The 26,255-nt window shown below is 42.8% G+C and overlaps 1 protein-coding gene and 1 long non-coding RNA gene across 7 annotated transcripts in view; one reads left to right on the plus strand and one right to left on the minus strand.

Annotated features, from left to right (window-relative positions):
• Nucleotides 1-23,483, plus strand: part of mmp24 (matrix metallopeptidase 24) — a 44,802-nt gene extending 21,319 nt beyond the window's left edge. For both annotated transcript variants that reach the window (XM_069515349.1, XM_069515351.1), the window contains exons 6-10: nucleotides 6,611-6,772; nucleotides 9,069-9,283; nucleotides 12,901-13,039; nucleotides 14,085-14,351; nucleotides 15,768-23,483. In XM_069515349.1, coding sequence (XP_069371450.1) covers nucleotides 6,611-6,772; nucleotides 9,069-9,283; nucleotides 12,901-13,039; nucleotides 14,085-14,351; nucleotides 15,768-16,132 — 1,148 coding nt within the window. In that variant the 3' untranslated portion in view covers nucleotides 16,133-23,483. The remainder of the gene's footprint in view (nucleotides 1-6,610; nucleotides 6,773-9,068; nucleotides 9,284-12,900; nucleotides 13,040-14,084; nucleotides 14,352-15,767) is intronic.
• A 1,211-nt stretch (nucleotides 23,484-24,694) lies between these two features.
• LOC138405617 (uncharacterized) overlaps nucleotides 24,695-26,255 on the minus strand; it is a 4,268-nt gene continuing 2,707 nt past the window's right edge. For 2 of the 5 annotated variants that reach the window (XR_011239416.1, XR_011239417.1), the window contains 2 exons: nucleotides 25,398-25,542; nucleotides 24,695-25,109 (listed from right to left, as the gene is read on the minus strand). This is a non-coding gene — a long non-coding RNA (uncharacterized lncRNA). Of the gene's footprint in view, nucleotides 25,110-25,397; nucleotides 25,555-25,701 lie in introns of all 5 variants that reach the window. The other 3 variants (XR_011239413.1, XR_011239419.1, XR_011239412.1) reach the window with 3 other exon arrangements.

Genomic DNA, 26,255 nt, shown 5'->3' on the forward strand with positions numbered 1-26,255 from the left:
AGCCAATCAGCAGCTGACACACTGCAAAATCTGTGCAGCTTCCTTTGCACGTGAAACTCAGTCAGATGAGCAGAACCAAGTCAGATTGATCTAAATTCAGCCTGTTTTCTTGTTCACAGGATTATTTTAAACCCCTGATGCAGCAGCAGCACATTATTTATACATTTACAGATTATGCATGATGTCACCTCTCTGGCAGGCTCACAGAGGATCCCAAAATAAAAGTTTCAAAAACTGTTAACTGGGAAAAGTTCTACTTCGGTTCAGTTAATTGGAACCAAAGTCAAGGTGAATAACTGCCATCCACTCGATCTGCCTCTTCTTCCACTGGGTCACTAACCAGCAGCTATGTCTTGTTAAATGACTACGTTTATTCGACAAAATGCTGAAATTGTTAATAATTTTAAAAAGTAGAAATAATAGTTTCTTATAAATGACCTTTGTGTGATGTATTTGTTTCAAAAAAAACAATCAAATTCTTGCTATTGAAATACAAAGGACAGGAAATGATGCCAATGTTCAAAGAAGTAAACACTCCTTTGTTACTCCTTTGAAGGAGCAAACACTCCTTTGAACATTACAACAATTCTCTCCACTTATTTGATCATAGCGATTTTATCATATATAACTGATGTGGTGGTACTGAACTTTACTCAGTTGACAACCGTTGAAGAAAGAAGAAGAAGAGCTCGTATTTTGAGGCAAGATGCTAACAATGAACATGATACCAAGAACCACCCAGGACCATCTGCTCCAAAATGAACAACATTCTCAGGGCAGACATGAGGTGTGGCCCATTAGGAGGGAGAGTTCCTGTTGTGCTCAAATGAAGCAGCTTAAGGAGGCACTTGGCTGCATGGACCAAAGATACAAAGCAGAAAAAGTAGAGAAGGAGATCCTGAAAACCTTAATTCAGGAGCTTATGACCAGTTCCCACAGCCAGCCCTCTATTCAAGACATCACAGATGGAATACTCCTTCGAAAGAAGGTAGAGCTTTTACAGGATCAGGTATCTCAAAAAGACTCCATTATTGAAGTACAGAAGCAAACTCTTCTGTCTCTCAGTGCTAAGACCACAGAGTTACAGCATTGCAACAAGCAGCTGAAGCAGTCAGCCTTCTTTCCTTTTCCGTCTGTCGAGAGCCAACCAGTTTGCTCTGACCAGGAAAAGGTCATCAACAAACAAGTCCATGACCTCAAAGAGCAGCTTCAGATGGAGCGGAACAGGTCTGCAGCTTTTGTGGATAAAATCAATGTCTTGGAAATGGAGCACCAGAACTTGATTTCTAATATAAAGCAATTTATAAATATCTGCAGAATTAAGAACTTGAAGCTCATAGATTTGTCTGAAAAAGACAAGGCAGAGATCATGGAGAGAGTTATTGTGAACATTCAAAAGGGAAACACCCAGCAGTCCCAAACATCAGCACATCTGATTGGGATTAATGATATGTGTCAGACCTTTAGCAATGTCTTGGAGGAAGACATTGCATTCAAAGAAAACATGTCACAAAAGATCTCGGAGTATGAACAGAAGTATGAAGACAAGATGAAGGAGTATGAACAGAAGATCTCCAAGGAGGAATTGAAGATATCTGGGTCGGAACAGAAGATCTCACAGGACAAAGACCATGAATTACAATTCTCAGAGAGCATCGATTCATTGGATGAGGACTCTATATCATGGGACCTTGAATCTGAGGTCGCAGGTGATGAACCAGAGGTCACAGCTGATGACACAGATGTTTCAGATGATGAACCAGAGGTCACAGCTGATCAATCAGATATTCCGGATGATGAACCAGAGGTCACAGCTGATGAACCAGAGGTCTCAGATGATGAATCTGATTTTTCAGATGATGAACCAGAGGTCTCAGATTATCAACCAGAGGTCTCAGATGATGAATCTGATTTTTCAGATGATGATGAGCCAGAGGTCTTATATTATGAACCAGAGGTTTCAGATTATGAACCAGAGGTCTTATATTATGAACCAGAAGTTTCAGATTATGAACCAGAGGTCTCAGATGATGAATCAAATGTCCCAGACCATGAAAAACAAGAGATAACGAAGATAAAAAAATGGTGGAAGAAATTTACACATTGCCTCAAACCATGGAAGTGGGGGAAAAAAAGTCGAATCGGACCAACAGTTGAAGAAGCCTTTGGGGGAGGGGGAGATTTTTACTGACATGTAATATAATGTAATGACATGTAATAAAATGACTGCAAATCTTTATTGTGACTAGACGTGACTGTGTTTCTGTGGATATGAAAAACAAGACACATTTCAAAGAGCTGAGGGTTTTTTCAAGAGTTGATCATTTTACCTATTCACTTTAAAATTGCAGAATAAGATGAATATTTCAAAAAGAATAAAAACATTTTTAAAGTTTAATGTAAACTTAAATGTCCTGAACAAGCAGAAGGCTTTGAAATTTGAATGGATTAGTATTTAAAGTAGTTGAAGAATGCTGCAGCATTCAATTTAATCAGAGAGAAAAAGCAAAGTACAGAGTATAAGTAGAAAAGTGAATTTTAATCTGCAAATATTAAATCCAAGTCATTTTTGGATACTGGTACCAAAAACCTGCTTTTTATCCATATGAATGACTTTGAATTAAGATGGCTGACATGCTAGTATCGACCATCTTGGGCACCGTTTGGGTTTTTTCAGATACCGGTGCTTAATCGATACTTTTAAAATGGTTCCGGTGCCTAAACGGTGTCTGAACAGATACTTTTTCCTTGAGGATAAAAACTTAAAATTGAACATGTTAGCTGCTTCAAGTATAACTCATTTTTTAAAGATTTAATTAATTTGCTTTGGACACCCCCAGCGCAGGTCCAGGAACGCCCACAACACATTAGTCGGCTGCTGGCCACTGAGGCGATAATCATCAAACAAACCAGCCTGAGAAAAGAAAGATAATTATGATTTGTATTCAGGTTCAAACAGAGCACACATTCCCACAACACACGAACGCACAACCTAATTGGTTGAGCCAATCAGCAGCTGACACACTGCAAAATCTGTGCATCTTCCTTTGCACGTGAAACTCAGTCAGATGAGCAGAACCAAGTCAGATTGATCTAAATTCAGCCTGTTTTCTTGTTCACAGGATTATTTTAAACCCCTGATGCAGCAGCAGCACATTATTTATACATTTACAGATTATGCATGAAGTCACCTCTCTGGCAGGCTCACAGAGGATCCCAAAATAAAAGTTTCAAAAACTGTTAACTGGGAAAAGTTCTACTTCGGTTCAGTTAATTGGAACCAAAGTCAAGGTGAATGACTGCCATCCACTCGATCTGCCTCTTCTTCCACTGGGTCACTAACCAGCAGCTATGTCTTGTTAAATGACTACGTTTATTCAACAAAATGCTGAAATTGTTAATAATTTTAAAAAGTAGAAATAATAGTTTCTTATAAATGACCTTTGTGTGATGTATTTGTTTCAAAAAAAACAATCAAATTCTTGCTATTGAAATACAAAGGACAGGAAATGATGCCAATGTTCAAAGAAGTAAACACTCCTTTGTTACTCCTTTGAAGGAGCAAACACTCCTTTGAACATTACAACAATTCTCTCCACTTATTTGATCATAGCGATTTTATCATATATAAGTGATGTGGTGGTACTGAACTTTACTCAGTTGACAACCGTTGAAGAAAGAAGAAGACGAAGAGCTCGTATTTTGAGGCAAGATGCTAACAATGAACATGATACCAAGAACCACCCAGGACCATCTGCTCCAAAATGAACAACATTCTCAGGGCAGACATGAGGTGTGGTCCATTAGGAGGGAGAGTTCCTGTTGTGCTCAAATGAAGCAGCTTAAGGAGGCACTTGGCTGCATGGACCAAAGATACAAAGCAGAAAAAGTAGAGAAGGAGATCCTGAAAACCTTAATTCAGGAGCTTATGACCAGTTCCCACAGCCAGCCCTCTATTCAAGACATCACAGATGGAATACTCCTTCGAAAGAAGGTAGAGCTTTTACAGGATCAGGTATCTCAAAAAGACTCCATTATTGAAGTACAGAAGCAAACTCTTCTGTCTCTCAGTGCTAAGACCACAGAGTTACAGCATTGCAACAAGCAGCTGAAGCAGTCAGCCTTCTTTCCTTTTCCGTCTGTCGAGAGCCAACCAGTTTGCTCTGACCAGGAAAAGGTCATCAACAAACAAGTCCATGACCTCAAAGAGCAGCTTCAGATGGAGCGGAACAGGTCTGCAGCTTTTGTGGATAAAGTCAATGTCTTGGAAATGGAGCACCAGAACTTGATTTCTAATATAAAGCAATTTATAAATATCTGCAGAATTAAGAACTTGAAGCTCATAGATTTGTCTGAAAAAGACAAGGCAGAGATCATGGAGAGAGTTATTGTGAACATTCAAAAGGGAAACACCCAGCAGTCCCAAACATCAGCACATCTGATTGGGATTAATGATATGTGTCAGACCTTTAGCAATGTCTTGGAGGAAGACATTGCATTCAAAGAAAACATGTCACAAAAGATCTCGGAGTATGAACAGAAGTATGAAGACAAGATGAAGGAGTATGAACAGAAGATCTCCAAGGAGGAATTGAAGATCTCTGGGTCGGAACAGAAGATCTCACAGGACAAAGACCATGAATTACAATTCTCAGAGAGCATTGATTCATTGGATGAGGACTCTATATCATGGGACCTTGAATCTGAGGTCGCAGGTGATGAACCAGAGGTCACAGCTGATGACACAGATGTTTCGGATGATGAACCAGAGGTCACAGCTGATGAATCAGATATTCCGGATGATGAACCAGAGGTCACAGCTGATGAACCAGAGGTCTCAGATGATGAATCTGATTTTTCAGATGATGAACCAGAGGTCTCAGATTATCAACCAGAGGTCTCAGATGATGAATCTGATTTTTCAGATGATGATGAGCCAAAGGTCTTATATTATGAACCAGAGGTTTCAGATTATGAACCAGAGGTCTTATATTATGAACCAGAGGTTTCAGATTATGAACCAGAGGTCTCAGATGATGAATCAAATGTCCCAGACCATGAAAAACAAGAGATAACGAAGATAAAAAAATGGTGGAAGAAATTTACACATTGCCTCAAACCATGGAAGTGGGGGAAAAAAAGTCGAATCGGACCAACAGTTGAAGAAGCCTTTGGGGGAGGGGGAGATTTTTACTGACATGTAATATAATGTAATGACATGTAATAAAATGACTGCAAATCTTTATTGTGACTAGACGTGACTGTGCTTCTGTGGATATGAAAAACAAGACACATTTCAAAGAGCTGAGGGTTTTTTCAAGAGTTGATCATTTTACCTATTCACTTTAAAATTGCAGAATAAGATGAATATTTCAAAAAGAATAAAAACATTTTTAAAGTTTAATGTAAATTTAAATGTCCTGAACAAGCAGAAGGCTTTGAAATTTGAATGGATTAGTATTTAAAGTAGTTGAAGAATGCTGCAGCATTCAATTTAATCAGAGAGAAAAAGCAAAGTACAGAGTATAAGTAGAAAAGTGAATTTTAATCTGTAAATATTAAATCCAAGTCATTTTTGGATACTGGTACCAAAAACCTGCTTTTTATCCATATGAATGACTTTGAATTAAGATGGCTGACATGCTAGTATCGACCATCTTGGGCACCGTTTGGGTTTTTTCAGATACCGGTGCTTAATCGATACTTTTAAAATGTTCCGGTGCCTAAACGGTGTCTGAACAGATACTTTTTCCTTGAGGATAAAAACTTAAAATTGAACATATTAGCTGCTTCAAGTATAACTCATTTATTAAAGATTTAATTAATTTGCTTTGGACACCCCCAGCGCAGGTCCAGGAACGCCCACAACACATTAGTCAGCTGCTGGCCACTGAGGCGATAATCATCAAACAAACCAGCCTGAGAAAAGAAAGATAATTAGGATTTGTATTCAGGTTCAAACAGAGCACACATTCCCACAACACACGAACGCACAACCTAATTGGTTGAGCCAATCAGCAGCTGACACACTGCAAAATCTGTGCAGCTTCCTTTGCACGTGAAACTCAGTCAGATGAGCAGAACCAAGTCAGATTGATCTAAATTCAGCCTGTTTTCTTGTTCACAGGATTATTTTAAACCCCTGATGCAGCAGCAGCACATTATTTATACATTTACAGATTATGAATTTAAAACAAATGTGAGTGGGAACCTTTGAATTCTACTGGATGCAGCACCAGCGTTTTGTCCGTACTCTTAAATAATCCCCGTCAAGCGGCGTCATTTGAAGAAGTGGCTCGTGCTTTGCTTTCGCAGGCAGATCCAGTCGCTTCAGTTTCTTCTGTTGAAGTTCCAGCACTGATGAGTCAACACCATCACAGACACACTGCAGCTCTCTGGTCGTCTCCCTTGTGTTTACACTGAGAGGCTTTGTGTTGGGAAATGCATCAGCAGCACAAAGTCGTTTGATTCCTACTGTGAAATTATCCGATTATCTGATTTTAAATTCTGACAGTGATGTGGAAAGTTTTTCTGTCTCTTAATTCTTCCACCTCCACCTCTCAGCCTTTCTTTTACCATCGTGTTCTAATGGTCTGATCTTCTCTCTCAGGTAATGATTTGTTCCTGGTGGCAGTTCATGAGTTGGGTCACGCGTTGGGTTTGGAGCACTCCAACGATCCCAGCGCCATCATGGCTCCATTCTACCAGTACATGGACACGCACAACTTCAAGCTGCCTCTGGATGACCTGCAGGGGATTCAGAAAATCTATGGTGAGGAGACTGTAGATTTGTGTGTTTATGGTGCAGGACGTTGTGACATTGTGTGTGTCAGTGCTGTGTTCATGAGCTGACCAGCAGTGATATACTGCAGTTACATCAGCATAACCAAAGCCTGCAGGTCCTCTGGTTGGACATTTCCTGACCAGCACACTGTTTGCAGACATACATTTCTGGCCTGAGAAGAGCAAAAAAGACCGAAGACTGAAAAAAGTAGGAACCAACACCACATTGTGCCGTTCATTTGTGCCACAACCTGAGGACCAGTTTTTCTGCAGAGTGCAGCCAGGCTAACAAACTTAGTTTACTTGAGCTAACTAAGCTCTGTCCAAATTTAAAATACAACAGAAAATGATGACACAGTCAGAAGCAATAACTAATAAAGGACAAATGATTTCACCTGAAAAGCGTCTCCTCCGGTGTGTTGGTGATCACCTGTGTTCCCTCTGCACCTGCAGCTAAATGATGCAGAGATGTTCACAGATTTTCCTCCAACAGTAGAAACAGTTGAAGACATATGTTGTCTAAAATGTGCTGTTCCTCCGTTAAATTCTGCGTCATGTTTCGCAAAGCAGAACTCTGATTTAATGAAATCACATGTCACACGTTATGCTTTACGTTGTGATTGTTTCGTTAACGTTATCTGATAAAATGATTAATATGTACATAGACGAACGAAGACAACATTGTTCTCGCCAGAGAGCTGGCTGTATAACACCTGATGTTCGCGGTGACTAAGGTGGACTGGTCGCGAACTTTCTTTGGGGCACGCAAACCAGGCTGCTACATGGTCAATTTAGGCCCAATCCCATTTCACCCCGCTGGTGCGCTAGCGTTAGCATGCTTGCGCTCTTGCGTTAAAATGACAGAACAAGAAGTAACTGTAGAATTTTGCTGCAGAAACTACAGCAATTTGTTACAGCGTGGGCCTCGTCTACCGATTCTTGCCTCTGATTGGTTTGTAGATGGCGTCTGATGTGAGCGTGTTCAGTTGAGTCTATGTCCAAGACAAAAGAATGTAGAAGCTGGAACGTGTCGGTGTGAACGCAGCCTTCAGCTCCTGCAGTGTTTCCAGTGCACTGTGGGAGGAGGAAACTGGGGTTTTACATTAAGGTCCAAAAAGTGAGCCTCATTTTGGAAGCCTCAGCCTGAACACTTGACTTAATTTAAAACCTGAAAGTAAAAACTTGCAAAAGAAAACGACACATCTTGAATATTCATTATTCATCCTAAAGCCCAGAGTGCAGCTGAATTATGGAGAAGTGTCGTCCAGCAGCCGAGCGGTGCGTTGGGGGAATGTTGAGAGTTGCAGCGCTGAGAAGAGTTTGCCTGGAAAGAAAATGTGCGACTTTGTGTCTTTTCTTTTGTGTTCACTCCGGGGACACTTTGTTCCATTTGAGAGAAGAGACGACGCTTCACATTCCAATAAACTCTTTTTTTCTTCTTGTTTTAATAAACAAACCACAGCGACGGCCTGTCAGCAGCTAGAACGCGTTCTGTCAGCCCTGAAATATTCCTGACAGCTTCTGGTTTCATTTACTTTAACATTTCTTTGACACAAAGGATAAAAAACAAGCAATTGTATATCTACAGCAGCAACTCTTCCTCCTCACGCTGATTCCCTTCGATTCACAGCAGGAAAGTTCCCATCATCCGTTAAAACATTAAAGGTCCTGATACTTGGGTGCTCAGTGTGGATCATTTTATCTGATGAGAGTTCATCTGATTTACTTCGCTGCTCCGTCTCACCAGCACCTGAAATAACCAACCGTCCACCCTCAGTGACGCTTTCACTTCCAAATGAGGCCGCTGGCGCGTGAAGTGCTGTTTATTGTGCAATACAGACTTTATGTAAAATAACATTTCTTGTTGTTAGTATAAGGTAAGTTTTTATTTTCATTTGAAATCAGAAAACTCACTGAAACACAAACTGCTGCTCCAGGCGTCATCACAGTTCTCTTGACCAGAGATTTTCCAGCTGTGAGGCAAATAGAAAGATGTGAGGCGTGAGCCACAATTTGCATCGAAATTCGTGCTGCTCCTCGCAGTCATAACATCTCAACTCCCACACGAGGCTCATATTTTTAGATTCAGTGAGACTCAGTTCTCGGGGTTATCTCTGTCCCTGATGTCCATGTGAGGAATTCTCCATTAATCTTCGTCTCAGAAGATCCAACATAAAAACTGTTGACGCAACTAAACTCACTGTGTTTTCCAAAATATTCTTCAGTGTCTCATAAAACCTGCAAATGATTCATGTGGTTTTCTATGCGTTTTGTTTTTTTCCCAGGTATCCCCACAGCCATGTTGGAACCTACCAGGCCACTGCCCACTTTACCTTCTCGACGCACACACTCCACCTCCGAGCGCAGGCACGACCGTCCAGCGCGTCCAGCGCGTCCGGCCGGTGACCGGCCTGCGCTGCCTGGAAATGGAAAACCCAACATCTGCGATGGCAACTTCAACACCGTGGCCTTCTTCAGACGGGAGATGTTTGTTTTCAAGGTGAGAGACGTTCATGAAGAAACGTAGTTAGAATAAAAGTTACTGAAAGAAGTCGATAAAGAGATGAAGTAAATCAAAACAGGAAGTTCTTGATTGAAAAGAACTGAAATCTGCTGAGGAAAATAAATGTTTTCTATTTATTTGTGGGACAACGCGACACATATTCGAGCAGGGGCCGGGTTAAAGGGGCCCAGGTATTAAGAGGTTAAAGTCTCTGCAGCTGCCTGTGTTAGCGTCTGCGTCTCTACTTTAAACCCAGTGGGAAAATCACAAATACTGAACGCACTAAAAACTCTGTCAAATCTAAGCTGCCTGTTTTTCACTGTCTGTGCTGAATGGGCGTTAGCTCCGGCTGAGGGTGACTCATGCTGCTCTGTAGAACGGGCACGCTGGGGAAAAAGCTTAATTGCACAGTAAGTGGGGAAGATGCAGGAATCTAAGTGAAGCAGCGAATGATGTGTGGTCACTTTGCTCAGTAACGATGGCTCTGATCCACGAGGTTCAATGATTAACGCCTATGATAGAACATGGTCTGCTCTCATGGTTTCATGACGACCCTCAGGTGAAACCAGGGCTGCTCGTATGCTGGCATATTACAATGGTATGGGATGTTGAGCAGTTGCAAGCGTGTTTGTGGAGAGTCTGCTTTGGATGGTTAAAATATTACGGCCGATAATCAAAAATCTCTATTCAGGACGTGGATGGGAGTTTCGTCTGATGTGCTTCTATTCTTTATATTTCGAATTCCGAGAGCTCGTTACAGTTCATATATGAATTTTTCCCTCACGTTGGAATGGACGCAAACAGCAGGGGGTGACATGCGGGATGTCATGTGGGACCAAACATCAAAATGGTGGAACAGAGAGAGAGAACAGAGAGGTCTGTGTTTATGTATTCGACGAGTGTGTGTGTGTGTGTGTGTGTGTGTGTGTGTGTGTGTGTGTGTGTCGGTCGCACACTGAGCAGCAGAGGAGGAAGAAAAATCCATTTTGATGTCTCTGATCTTTAAACTGAATGTTAGAAAAGGTCACAGACCCGTCTCTCTCTCTCTCTTGTCTGTACGCACTTCCTGTCTTTCACCTGTCTCACCAAACAACCCCCCCCCCCCACACACACACACACACACCTGTCTGACCCTCTGTCCGTCTGTAGCAGCGCTGAGCATTTCCTCTTCAGTTTTAACTCTTCATATTGTTTTATTTTTACCCACGTTTTATCTATACTGGCTTCACTTTCCCAAACTGTGGATCCTTTTTCATGCCTACGTGACAGAGACACCTAGTGGCTGCAGGCATTCTGTTTTGGTTGTTCAGGTTGTTTGAATAGGACTCAAAGATAAAATTGTAGAATTTATTGTCCAGCGGTTGAAGGTGAAGGTCGTTGTGACCTTTTAGTTCAAATGGTCAGTTGGAAAGATGAACTGATTTGATTTTTAAGATAAAAATTTATCTTTACATCTCGAACACCAGCTGGAATTTCATTGCTCCTAGATGTTCACTCGAGGATGACCTGATTAGAAGGTTTTTTTTACCTTGTGAACGTCTAATCTCAAAAAAGAATGACTCGAGGGAATCTTTGGAAATTCAGCACAAATGTTCACTTCGATTGTCGTGGATTAACTGATTACATTTGGGTGAATAAAGGTCAAAGGTCACGGTGGCCTCACAGAGCGTGATAACATTCTGACCAGTTGTCACTTGGACTCAAAGATAAACTGGTGGTAATTCTAGTTATTGCTGTGACTGAAGAACCAGTGAGTGAAAAGAAATCTAAATCTTATACAACACAACAAACTCAGGATACGGACACTTCAACTGGCAGATATGGTATTTGATTGGCGTCGCTGGATGATGTCACGCTGTGTTATGGGGAAGGTTAAGGGAGACGGATCAAGACAGACAAGGCAAATACAAGGGACGGCCTCATCATCATCATCATCATCATGGCTTCCTTCTCAGCTCTGGACGAGGGCACATTAGGACACAGAGCAGTGAGAGCCAGTGGGCGTTTGAAAGGAGACACTCATTATGGGATGTTTCCACGGTGAGAAACACTCGTGGCTTCTTTCACTGGATGTGAAGCATCGATTTTACTTCTGTTCAGACAAAAACATTAGTGGCCAGAGGATGATGTCGGATCATTTGAGACTGAGAGTGTGTGTGAGTGTGTGTGTGTGTGTGTGTGTGTGTGTGTGTGTGTGTGTGTGTGTGTGTGTGTGTGTGTGTGTGCATCTGTACCATCGTTGTGAGGACATTTTGACTTCGAAGACTTGGATTTAGGGAATTAGGATTAGTTTAGGGTCAACATTAAAAGACGTGTGTGTGTGTGTGTGTGTGTGTGTGTGTCTTTGGGGACCATGCTCCGCTTTGTCCTAGATTCACTGAATCCAAATGATGAGGAGCTGAGATTGATGCTTTGCCTTCTCCTCCTCCTTGTCTTCTCTTCTTTCTTTCTTCCTCCTCTCACCTTCCCTCACTTCTCTTATCTTTTGTCATCTGTCCTTTTACGCCCTGTGTCTTCTCTGCGTCCCTTCTGTTTGTCCTTCTTGTTACCCCTTGTTTCTCTTCCTTATTTTAATGACTCAGCGATGGAGACAGCTAGTGGTTCTATGCTATGTTTTCAGGTTCTACGTCGGTCTGATTCTTGTGAACACGTAATCTCAATAACTCATTGATTTGGTACCAATGTTTAGTTTGACTCAAGGATGAACTGATTTTATTTTGGTGGTTGAAGGTCAAGGTGACTGTGACTAACATGGTTATGGTCGTGTGAACGCATCATCTTACAAAAACCTTGAGGGAATTCACTTAGATGTTTCAAAATTCTGCGATAGCCAGAACTCAATGTCTGGCAAATAGATTATTAAGGCTTCTGGGTGCTGTCATTAGTTTTAAATGGAACATAGAGCTGTGTGTCATCTGCGTAAGAGATTGATACCAAGTTTAAATGATCCGACAGAGAGGAAGCATGTCTACTGAGAATGGCAGTGGGCCAAGGATGATGCCTTGAGGAATACCGCAATCAAAAAGGGCAACAGAGGAGCTGGTGGTTTTATTGAAGAGGTATGAAAATAGTACGTTTAGTGCAGAGACCAGGTTTGAAGAAGGTGGAGGAGAAGAGAGTGGTCTATCGTGTCAGAGGAAGCTCTCAAATCCAAAAGCAGCTGTGCAATCTCACATCGGCTGTTAAAAGCAGAAGCTTTTAAATTTTCATCAGAGCTGTCTACATGTGACAGTTCACAGGTCTCTTGAGGAGACCTTTACCTCAAACACGCATGTATTATGAATTAGCTGTATAACGAGCAGCAGCTCTGTCATCGTTGAAAAACTTGCTTATGTGGAACAACAATCACACTTAATTCTTTTCATTGAGGGCTTTGACGGCATGTCAACATCTGTTTATGGTGAACTGAGGAGTTTGTGCTTGTGTGCCCACGTCCGCTGAGTTACAACAACCATCGTGAAATCTGACTTCTTTAGAAACCTGCAGTAACTCAGTGATTCAGAAACCTCTTTAAACCTTGGTGACTCATTTGGACTTTTGTTGAATGAGGCTGCTGGTGTCGTTCTTAATAAAGTTGCTGTTGATGCTGAATATTTAAACTCATTATGTCCTAGGATCGCTGGTTTTGGCGTCTGAGGAACAACAAGGTGCAGGAGGGTTACCCCATGCAGATCGATCAGTTCTGGAAAGGTCTGCCCCCTCGCATCGACGCCGCCTACGAGAGATCCGATGGCAAATTTGTCTTCTTCAAAGGTACGAACAAGAACTTTTTCCCTTGACCCATCGTGGAGGGAACCGGGCCGTTAAACTCTCTCGCTCATGGAAGTTTCTTTCACAAATATTGGTGAAATTTAGTTTTCTCAAAAATCACCTGATTTCACTCCCGACCTCCAGTGGAGCAAACTTTGCCAACTGACAGAGGGACGTCCAGATCTCTGTCGACCATCTGCTGAGGCTCCTGCTCGCTACACGCCTCCTCAAGCAACTTTTAATAAAGTGTGAAATAGAGAATGTCGATGCAGAGGGGAGCTCCCAGCACAAAGTAATAGAATCTCAGTCGACTGGCATGAAACCTACGTCAGCCCTGCTTACCGTGGAGTCGTCTCTCTCTCTCTCTCTCTCTGTTTCCATCTCTCTCACTCTTTCTCACTCTCTCTGTATCACACACACACACACACTCTAACATCTTCTGACAACGTCCTGCTATCGCAGCCAGCCAGGAGCAGGTATTAATAGCTTTGGTCTCTCAGCTGCCGACTCACTCTCACACAAACACAGACACACACACACACACACACACACACACACGCGGACACACAATGACACAGCTCAACCAGGCTTTGACAAACACACACAAACACAGTGTGTCATACACAGACTAAGTTTAAGTTCAAGTCTCAAAACCACGACGGAGTATAAGGGCCATTTTAAGGAAAAGAAATCTGAGATTACGAGAATAAAGTCGTAGATAACGGAGAGTGACGTCATTGGAGAAGGAAAAGTAACGGATTTATGAGTCGGTTTTTTTTAAGTATGAAACTCTCTAACTTTGTTACTGGCCTTCACCACAGATCACCATGGAAACACAGTCAGTGGAAACACGAAGGGAATTTTATTCTAAACTCCAATTTTTGAAGTTGTCTGCTCGATAGATCATTTGAACTTTGAGCGATCTCACCTCCTGCATCACAGCGTTCAGCTCAGATCTCAGCATGTGAAGCACTGACAACATTAATATTATGAGTATACATATAAATGGTTATTTACACTCTGACCTGGGTCTCCTCACGTCTTCCAGGTGATAAGTACTGGGTGTTCAAGGAGGTCACGGCCGAGCCGGGTTACCCTCACAGTCTGGTGGAGCTGGGCAGCTGCCTCCCCAAAGACGGCATCGACACGGCGCTGCGCTGGGAGCCGGTGGGGAAGACCTACTTCTTTAAAGGGGATCAGTACTGGCGCTATAACGAGGAGAAGCGCACCGCTGACCCCGGGTACCCCAAACCCATCACTGTGTGGAAGGGAATCCCAGATGCTCCGCAGGGGGCCTTCATCAGCAGAGAGGGCTGTGAGTTTCTCTGTCACTGTCTTTTCACTGAGTTATGAAGATGTCCCCATTGTCCATATCATTCACAATAGTGATAAGATCCTATACAGTTTCTTATTTAAATGTACAATAACTTTTTCTGAAGTACAACGTTAACTGCTTTTTACTGGTCCATCAGTCAAACATTTGACAACCTCACCTGGAGAAATCTGTATTTTTAATTAAGGTAACAGTGCCTTTCATTGCGTCACCTGAAGGTGGCATCATATCCTCTTTGGGCACGTGTCAGCTTGTGTTTGCAGCTCTCCCTCGTCCATGAAGGATTTTCTCTCTTCGTCCAGTGTTTACGCTGCAAAAGTGTAAAAAAGCCACGAGCGAAGACGCCAGACTCTCACAGTCAGTGCGTCTTCTCTCCCCGAAGAAAACTGCCACTCATCACATCTGCTTATTGAGCTGAGACCTTGTGACCTCACGGCTTCCTCAGAGGGAGTCGCGTGTGTGTGTGTGTGTGTGTGTGTGTTTCCTTTTGGCTGTTTGGAGGTGATGAAGCAGACAAGGATGTGGACATCAGGAGAAACCTTCTGGGCTTTCTGTTGATAAGATGTGCACACTGTCTCTCTCTCTCTCTCTCTCTCTCTCTCTCTCTGTCTCTCTCTCTCCCTCTATCTGTTATCACTAGGGTCTTGTCCTTTCTCCCTTCCTTTCCTTTTCTCTCTCCTCCTCCTCCCTCCTTCTGTATCTCTCTCTCACACACTGTCCCGTTTTTTCCCTCAGCTCCGTCTCTCAGGCGTCCCGCCCTTCAATTAAAAAAAAAACTACTGGGACCAAAACTCTGAAGCTGCAGAGAAACACTGAGTCACAATAGAAATGTTATTGCCTCTAATGAGATTCTGCACCGGTGGGGGGGGGGGCTGAGGACACTGAAGACGTTCTTCACTTGAGCGGAACATGTGAAGAAAAGCACAGTCACTGAATGTTTCCTTTAGGACAGTGATGTTCGGGTGTTATTATCTGTGATATTTGAGATAATGAACCTCTGTTCTTGTTACAGAAGCATCAGTGCTGCGTGTTCTTAGATCTGAATATATAAAGAGACTTTTACGTCTCCTTCACCCGACTCCCCGTGACTTGTGCGGCCGATTGAAATGAGGAGTTAAGCTCTTCTGAGGCTGAAAATCAATCAGCTCGTATGTGTGGAGGTAGAAAGGTCAAACAAAGACAACCAGGGTTTTCTCTGTGGGTTGGTTTATTTTCAGTCTCCCATCACCATCAACCCGTTGGCGACTTGATCCTCCCTCAACCAGTCAGACAGAAACTTTTTAAAAACATTCCAGATCTACACAGTGTGGAGTCATCGGCATATAATGATCACAATGTGATCCATCTGAATGTATCAAATATGAATCCCCTGTCTTTCTCTTCCCTTTACCTCCTCAGACTACACCTACTTCTACAAGGGGAAGGATTACTGGAAGTTCGACAACCAGAAGCTGACGGTAGAACCTGGATATCCAAAATCTATCTTACGTGACTGGATGGGCTGCGACCAGTCCGACATGGAACGCTCCAGCGGCAGCGGAAACCGCGGTGACCGCCAGCTGCCCCTCGACGACGTGGACATCATGGTGACCATCAATGACGTCCCGACGACGGTCAACGCCATCGCCGTGGTGATCCCCTGCATCCTGTCTCTGTGCATCCTGGTGCTGGTCTACACGATCTTCCAGTTCAAAAACAAAGGAGTGCAGCAGAACACCATAGCACAGCCCTACTACAAATACCCGGTTCAGGAGTGGGTATGACAGGCAACTTCCCCCCAGAGGAGGTCAAAGTTCACAGGCGAAGTGGTTGTCATGTTGTCGGCTAGCTAATGGTGGCTAATGGCTTAAAAGAAAAGCAGAGGAAAGGGAACTGTTGATGCTACAGGACGCTGCTACAAGATGCTAACTGGCTAGAATCTCATGACCTTCTGGTGACACAAGCACTTCTGTGTAAAACCGGAAGATTCGGGACTTTGTCTTTTTCAGGATCCGAAAAACCAACAGGGAGAACTATTCCACAAATACTGGACGAGGACGCGATCATCCAAGGACACGACTTTTCAGTCTGGACCTGATGATGCGATGCTAAAGTTCTTCGGCTCCTCGTCTGGCACCTACGACACACAGCTCTCCTTCTCAGTGAAAAGAACGAGGAGGAGGACAACGCTCTTCTAACCCTGACAACGACAGCTTGTACCGTGTGAACTTCTTCAACTAGCAAGATGAAATTTAACTTTAAAAAAAGAAAACGAATAAAAACATCACACTTGAAGATAAATGTAGGTAGAAAGGCCATAACAAAGAAAACCAAGGATTTCTCGGTGGGTTCGTTTATTTTCGGTTGTATGAAAACTGTCAGAGGACATTTTTCTCTCTTTTAGCACCAGACACTACAATTCCCATCACCATCAACTCGACTCTTTGAAAACTGTGTAGATCTACAGAGCGTGGCGCGATGCTGTGTGTAGAATAGTGAGTCATCAGCGTATCGTGATAGATTAGATCAACAGCCTTACACACGTCTGCTCATATTTAACGTCCACACAACCAGGGCTCGTATTCATCGAGCTGTAAATGAAAACACTCAAATGACGACAAGCGATTTTTCTTAAAACGGGACCTTTCTTAAACTTGTTTTCATTAATTGTACAAAATATCTTAATTGATGATGAAAACTACATCAGCTGATAGAAAAGTGGTAGTTTTATCCCACTGTTTGCATTTTATTCATATATGTAATAGAATGTTGCACCACACTTTTTTAGAATTTAGTTTCTTTTTCAACCGATTTCTTATTTAATTCCTATTTATACATTCTAAATATATTCTATTGTTAATTTTACATGTTTATTGCTGTTTGAGATATCGAGGATTTCACTCAAATAAAAAGAAGCTTTTAAATAATTAAGATTACACTTTTGAGAAGAACATATCACTGAGGAATCAGTTTATTTCTTTTTTAACGAACAGCTCAGCGGATGAGGTGTAAATCCTCTCGTCTGATTGGCTCGTTCTGCTGAAGATCGATGTGATGTGGTCACTCGGGAGCTGCTCTGTGACTTTACTCTGCGTCACCTTGTTGTACGTAGCAGGAAGTGGTTTGATAAATGTGTCTTAATGCTCACAGGAACTTTTTTAATTGTTATTACAAGTTTTTTATCACTTTTCAGTTTGGGTTTTTATGCTTTTATTTATTTAAAGTATTCTAATGCTGCGTTCATTCAGCGGCGGGAATCGGAATTGAAGATTTCTAATTTCCAGACTCGAGGTGTTCCAGAACGCTGAACGCCGTGAAATTTATTTCGTTTAAAACTTGACAGGTCGACGTCATATTTTCAGTTTCAGTTTACATGTAGAATAAACTTTTACCACGTGATAGTTTAAAATACCGGCAGATGTACTTTACGTTGATTATTAACCATTTTCAGTGTTTAATCCACAATGTACATTTTTACTTTCAAGTGTTTTTCTCTATAGTTTTACAAAAGCTTCATCTTCAGCTTAATTTTTCCGTCTTGTTTACACTCAAACCCAGAACATGAAAACTCATTATAATGTGATGAAGACGTAGAAATGTCCACATAGTTTGACTAAAGTCATGTCTGAATTATATTATTGTCTATTCAGAGTATGGTTTTATCAGAAGATGATGTTTACATGTCAGTGATTTATTCAGATTGTTGTTTTAATCTGGTTAATGTCAGATTATCGGTGTACATGGAAAGCGGTTGTGTTCACGAGTAAGACCCTCCGTTGTAAAATCTGGTTTTCTGAGTTCCTGGAACGCAGCGTTAATAGTGTTTGATAATCACTCGCCTGCAGCTGAGATTCATTTTGTCCCTGGAGTTTGTCTTTGTCCTCATTTTCAGAAGAAAAAGGCTCAGGAGGAATTGGAGAAGTGCAGCGGAGCAGGAGACAGAAAGAGTCGGTGAAAGGACAGAGAGTCGGAATAGAGCAGGTTCTGAATCGAGGGCGATGAGTCGAGCACAGAGGATATGTGAGTATTAGTATTCAGGCTGTGCTGCAGAAACATCAACCAGACTTAATGAAGTTACTGCTGTTCACAAAGCTTCTAACAGAGACACGTCCCTCACTCTAATCCCTCTGTCCTCACTCCGTCCTCTTTCAATTGTCCCCGTTCACGTGGCTGCTCGTCTCCTCTTCACTTACCTCATCTCCTTCCTCGTCTTCAATACATCTCTACATCCTCTTTACAACACAATATGATACAGGTCGGTTTAAACACCACATAGTTTATCAGTTCGCTGTGTCGTGATCGCCAGGATCTGGATTCTCTCGTTAAGATTCATCAAGAGCTTTTTATTGGTTGGTTGTTGCAGGTTTTCTTCTGCTCGTTGACACAAACCTTGTGTTACTGTTTGTGTTGTGTTTTTCACTTTTTGTAGACTGCAGTCGAAGATGTGTCACATTGACAGAGGTTGGCGTTGGATTGTTTTACATCAATTCAAGGTGGAAAACACAACAATCGCTCAGGTTTTTGTTGTTTTCACATTTTCAGAAACACAATTAAGATTTGATATCATCGAATGTCACCAACGTACGAGGATTAGACGACTGATGGTTTGAGCTAACTTGTGGACGAGGAAAATCTTTGGTCCGGGAAACAGGAAACTGAAATTAGTGGCGAGCTCTTTATGTGATGAGTCATTGAATGCACCGCTCCACTCTTCACTTTATCTTCTGAAACAGCAGCTGCTTGATTTAAATACACAAGCGTCTCATTTGAAAGTCATAATGTGACTCATGATGGTTCATTCAGAGGCCACTTAGCTCCACAGAGAACCCCCCCCCCCCCCCCCCCGCCGCCCACTCATCTACGACCCGAAGCCTCGGGCCGGGAGTCTCTGTTGTGGGTCATCTCAGGACGTCACTCGAATGTCTCTCATAGCTCCTCATGAAGCCAAATTTGAATTCACTAGATCCAGATTTTTATTTGAATCTGCACCAAATCACACAAACTCATAAATATCACTCCTCTGAATATTTATTTAATTTCTCAGAATTTGGGTGGAAATTAAAATGCATCATCACATAAACTGTGTTTAATCTTTGTTTCTTTTTCCTGAAGTTGTAGTTTTTGATCGACACCGTCCACATGCACAGTAAAAACATGTTGCAGCATCGATGTCAAAGGGACGACGTACGAACATTTAAAAGACTTGATGACTCTCCCTCCCTCCCTCTCTCTCACCTCATCCTTCAGCTTCGTCCCTCTCCCTGTCTCTCTGTCCTGCAGTAGTTGAAAACGTTCTTGACGTCCTCGAAGTTACTCGCTTCTGTCGAGAGCATTTCGATGTCGTTCATTGTCGTGCGGTAAAATGTAGATCTGTTCCTTGAGGAAAGTAACTTCTGGACCAAGCTCGTCTTTCTTTGTTTCTTCTCGGTCGGACAAGAGCGAGAAAAACGAAAATATAACTGGCACCAGTGACGGTTTTCAGCTTCCTCCACTTTTCTGTTCGATACTTTAACGTCAGGAGCAAGAAGAACGAGTAAAACTTTGTGGCGACCATTTTCTGAATCAAACATGAGGCTTCGCTCAGAGTTCAGGTTTGCAGACCTTTGACCTGATATTCGTGAAGCGCGTGACGATGCCGTGAAGCGAGTGATTGCATTGACGTTCGGGTGTAAGAGATGAAAACGTGCGTCTATTCGTGTCTTTGCATTGACTGTGTTTGTTATCTCATCACGTATAAAAGTCGCTTCACGTTTGAAGTGAACGCAGCATTAGTTCCTCCCTGAGGGGACGGAGGGGGGCGGGGCATCGAGCTGACGCGGGCGTTTCATTCAACACACACCCGATGATAACGATGATAATGATAATTAAAACTAATTAAAACTGATTAAATAGCTGATTAAATCATTGATTCCACTCGTGTTCAAACTTCACTGACAGACACTGTCGCTGTCTGTGTTGTGTTCAGGTTCTTGTTGTACTGTCGGTCGTAACGCTGCAGCCACATCGAGTTCATCCCGTCATGTCGTCTGTCACGAGCTGCTGAGTCGCTGCACTGATGTAATTGGGGATAAAGTGCCTTGCTCCAGGGCACGTCGGCAGCAGATGGTTTATGTGAAGAGAGGAAGGACACTTCTCTCTCTCCTCTGATGCCAGTTCTCTCAGGCGGAGGATTTAGACGGGGGGGGGCGGGGTTTCTGGAATATGAATGACTTGTGTTTTCAAACCGTCTCCATCAGGTCACAGTGGTAGACACATGGGCAGTGACTGTAAACAAAGATGGACGACGCCCCTCAGGCTCCTCCCACTGTTCAAACATGCCGCCAATATACCCCAGATGTGGGCGTCGCCGTCTTGTGTCGAATATGTCATTTTGAGCTGCTTTCAACCAATCAGGAGTCGTCTCGGTCCATTCTTTATATCATCAGATAACCAATTAGAGAGAGAGAAAAGGTTTAAGAAGAACTGAACAGAGGACACGTTTGAGAAACGTTCATCCAGCCAGACACCAGGGGGCGACCAAGATGAGTTGGCTTCACTTTAGGGAGCTGCCATGTCGTCCATCTTTATTTTCTGTCGTTGGTCGAACCAGTTTAGTTTCCTGCAGCACACACACACTCACACACACACACACACACACTCACACACACACACACACACACACACACACTCACACACACTCACACTCACACACACACACACACACACACACACTCACACACACACACACACACACACACACACACACACTCACACACACTCACACACACACTCACACACACACACACTCACACACACACACACTCACACACACTCACACACACACACACACTCACACTCACACACACACACACACACACACACACACACACTCACACACACTCACACACACACACTCACACACACACACACACACACACTCACACACACTCACACTCACACACACACACACACACACTCACACACACACACACACACACACACACTCACACACACTCACACACACACTCACACACACACACACACACACACACACTCACACACACTCACAATCACACACACACACACACACACACACACTCACACTCACACACACACACACACACACACACACACACACACACTCACACACACTCACACACACACTCACACACACACACACTCACACACACACACACTCACACACACTCACACACACACACACACTCACACTCACACACACACACACACACACACACACACACACTCACACACACTCACACACACACTCACACACACACACACTCACACACACACACACTCACACACACTCACACACACACTCACACACACTCACACACACACACACACTCACACTCACACACACACACTCACACACACACACACACTCTCTTGTGTAAATACTGTGTTGCTGAGGTTTACAGCAGAAAATCAGTTTACAAAAAGTGCAGTGTGTGTTTCAGCAGATGTCTGTTAGTGGACGAAGGAAAACTTGAAGAAAAACATTCTGTCGTCTTTGCATCGTTCATAAAACTTAAAACACATAAAGACTCGACGTGTGCGTGAGATGATTAACCTGAGCAGTGGTGCAGGAGTGTGTGTTTCCTCCTCACAGCTTCTGTTTGAAACGTGTTTATTGAGCCGCACGTCGCTCAGAGGGCGAAGGGAAGAATCTGCCTCTGTCGTGGCTGTTGTGTGCAGACCTGGGATAAACCGCAGCTGAGACTCAGTCCTCGTCGTTCCTCCTCCGTCCATTTCACAGCACTTACTCTGCTTCTGCCATCGAAAAAACCCAAAGAGGGAGTGGAGACGTTCCGTCAGATACGTTCATTGAAGTGAAAATAAAGAGGAGCTGATCTCAGAGCCCGTGTGTTTGTCCCAGGTCTGGTGACGTTCTGCTGGGTTCAGACAACAGTGAGTTGCCTTTAAAGTCAGACGTAGTTACTGAGGACGCCTCTCCGACACAGAGCGGACATTTGACAGAGACGATTCATCTGCACCGAGGAAAATGATCAAAAATCAAACCTCAGATTGGACCTTTAGTCTTTAGCAGAGAAATCCTGAGGACGCAAAGCAGAAAGATTTATTTAATTGACTGTTTTGTCTCTGCTGTGTCTCAGGACGTCTCTGTCCTCTCATGATTAAACCACATACTTCATTTATTAAAGGACACTTTCAGTTGTCCCTATGAATGTCAACAAGGTTTATATAAAGCACTCAGCGCTCATCCCTCCACCAACATTTAAATTAACTGGATCCAGATTTTTAAATCCCACACACTCATAAACATCCGTCCTCCAAACATGTAAAAGTGGACGCAGCTGCAGAATGTTGACATATTCAGGTTCATTGAAAGTCACTGTTTATTTTGACCTGACATTAAAACTCGTCTCCAGAAAAGAATCGGTGCAGATCTCTGACGAACGTCGCTGAGAGTTTGGAGTCGGGCTTCACGTGACTCGGTCTTTCTTTAACTTGCCTGTTGTTGCCTTTAATTTCTAATGTTCTCTTTTATTAAGAACAGTATATATATATACACACACATATATATATATATATATATATATATATATATATCTGTAGGTGAATACAACATATCAGAAGTAGCCTGGGCAGAGTGAAACAGTTCCACTAGGACCACGTGTAGGGAGGTTTTATCAGAAATAGCTTTAAGGAAGATTCAACTCAGTTTCTTTTCTATTAAAGAAAAAGATCTTTTGTGTAAATACTGTTTGATTTTTTTTGGGTTTTTTGACTAAATGGGTTGATTATAAAATCAAAAAGAAAAAAATCCGACCTTTGCTCACCTCTAACTGATGCAACCTGTGGATTTTATTTTTATTTTATAGACTCTTCATGTTTTCAGTCTAACGTCAGCTCCTGTAAATATAAAGAGAAGTTGAAACGTTTTTTTTATTTATTTCTTATTTCAGATCATCATCATTTGCACATGAACCATTTTTTGACGATGCTTAATAGGCAAGTTTAAGTTACGGATTATTCTGTGCTTCAGTTTGATTCATGTAAACAGAAATGTTTGGTTTAACGTTCAGTTCAGTTTGACTGTCCCATGCCAATTATATACCAATAACACAACGTTCTGTTAACGATGAAACGTCAATAAAAGTCAAGACTTCATCGACTGTGACTGGTTTCTCATTGAGTTCAGTGATTACTTCTCTCTTCACTGATATTATCCAGATGTCATCGGTTTTTAATTCACTTTATTTTGTCTCAATCATTCATTTATTATGTATTTTGCTGTTTTCTGAAAAATATCTATCTACTTTTTATATCTGTTGTGTTTTGGACATTTCTATTGTTTCATTGCTCGTTGTTCTCGTCGTGTGATGAAGCAGAAAACTTCTGCTCATCTTTTTTATCATCAGCATCCCTCCGCTGTTTTTTCTGCATAAAAAGAAAGAAAACAACGTTTAAATGTTTTTCCATCGACCTGATTCCAGATGAATTCACAGCTTCGGGCGTCTGTGAGATTCTGTTCAGGATCAATCCACCAGATGTGCAGAAGAAATCTGCCTGCTGGTGTTTTTACTGAAATGTCCCTTTAAGGATAAATAGCCTTGTGTTAAACCACCTGCCCAGTGACGAGGCCGGACTCACGTCTGCAGCTCCACTTTCATTTCATCAAAGTTTAATGTCATCTTCACTTTGATTCTGTTAAGCTGCAGCTAAATGCATCATTTATTCTTCATGTCTGTTGGTTGAATTGTTCTTTTTGAAATGTGGTGTCACTGCAGAGCGACAGTTTGATGATGATGATGTTGGTTGGACCTGCACCAATGGACACCTGTGTAAACAGGGGTGGACACATGTGTGGACACGGGTGTCTGAAATGATTTGTCCTCTGCTCTTCACCAGGACGTGTTTCACAACATCAACAGTTTTCATTGAATCATTAATGTCCGTGAATCTATCTCGCAGGTATTTTAAGTAAATAACAACAGACTTTGTGTCGTTTCATTTATGATCCACACGGAAATAATCATCATGTCGCCTTCACTTTCTGAAAATCCTGTGTGCAGGTGACGGGGCTGGGAGATCACCTGCACCTGAGGATCAGTCAGCGCAGGTGAGAGCTGTTGGCTGATTGATCCTCGGGGAGTCACACTGGGAGAGGAAGCACTGAGACAGACACCAGCAGAAGCTGCTGGACTCTGTAAGTGTCGTGTGAAGTTGATGTCTGCACGTGGTTTAAATAAAGAGGTTTGACTGGTTCGTCTGTGGCTGTCGTGGTGGGAACCCCGTGGTCAACTGCCACGCCTGTTTCTGACGTAAAGACGCAGGTAAAAAGAAATGTGGGTGAATCTGGAACAAAAAAACACAAACACTTTGTTAGTGAATTTATTCATGCATTTGTTTTTAATTCATGTTCGGAAACATAAGGAAGGAATGGAAGGAAACAGAGGAAGCAGAATATGAGATTTCACACAGACGTAGCTTCCAGTAGCTCTAAAGAAACACACAGAGCTCAGACACGTTCCACGTTTGTTTTCAGTAAAAGAAGCAACAGAAAACTGGATTCATCTGTTTTCACTGAGGTGTTTGGATCCGGAACCATCGTCGACTCTTCAAGCTCGTCACTCGTTTTACTTAAAGAATGAAATGATACAGCTCGTACATGGGACTCGCTCCTCGGTGATCGAGCTGCTGCACCAGAACCAGGTCAGTACCAGTTAGTGCACGAGATCATGAAACACATGTCGTCCACCTGCCTGTTTCCCATCCTGCACTGGGGCAGCTCTCCTGTGGAAGAACGGGAGGTTCAGTGAATATGAGCTGCAGTGGTAGAAGTACACAGATTACTTAGATCCTTCACTGAAGAGTGTAGAAATACTCTGTTACAAGTAAAGGTCACGCTGCCTGAACGTCTATGAGCCAATCACAGAGCGCCACATCATCTAAAGTGGACGGCAGTAGGACCACGCCCCTGAGTTTAGAATATTTAAGTGTCACGTGAAGACTGCAGCTTTATTTATATCTTTACTGACAAAGAGTAAAAGTACTTAGTTACTTTCGGATCTGAGGACAAACCTTCGGAGGCTGAGGCGTCGACGGACTCGTGATGTCTTTCGTCCTCGTCTTCTCTCTCCTCCGTCTTCTCCTCGCAGCTCTGCTCTCCGCCCATCGTCAGCAGGAAGTCACAGCTGGCAGAGACACAGCGTTCAGTCAAACCCACCTGGAGGCCGATCTCAATGTTTAACATGATAAAAAAACACATTTACAAACCTGAGATCAAACCTTTGTTGAAACCACAATATGACAAATAACTCAAACTCAAAACAGAGGAAACTCAAGAACAACAAAACTTGGTGAACTGTCCAGGTAACTTTCTCACAAACACTTCACTGATCCACAGGATTTCACCGAGCGGCAGGAAGTCTGAGGTTCACGACCAAGAGCCACGACCAGACGCCGTGACGCCAGCGCCACTGTCGGCCTCAAAGCTCCGCAGGGGCAAAAGTCAAAGGACAGAAATATTCAGGACAGTCTCATCGGTGTGTGTCTTAAAAAGACGCAGGAAGCTTCCAGGGACTGAAATGAGATGGAGAGGAAGAGGGATGGAGATAGAGAGGAGGAGGAGGAGGAGGAGGGAGATCACAGCCTCCCCTGTTATCAGCTCGGACATCTCTAATCCTGTCCAGAACGATCCGTCCAGGACGCCGATCCAATCAAACGCAGAACAATCAGTTTAGCGGACGCCGCTGATGAGATCATCTCGCTCTGCTTCACACGATCGCTGTTCAGGCCGCGAAAGCTTTCAGGGCCGGCTGTAATGCATGCTGGGAAATTGCACACGACAGGGACGGTCTTCAGATGTCCTCGTCGTTCACGAGACAAATTGAAAGACCGAGGTGAAAAAAAACCCTCGGACTGATTCATCTGTTGATT

The sequence above is a fragment of the Paralichthys olivaceus genome, chromosome 2 (assembly GCF_024713975.1).
Source record: "Paralichthys olivaceus isolate ysfri-2021 chromosome 2, ASM2471397v2, whole genome shotgun sequence".
NCBI lineage: Eukaryota > Metazoa > Chordata > Actinopteri > Pleuronectiformes > Paralichthyidae > Paralichthys > Paralichthys olivaceus.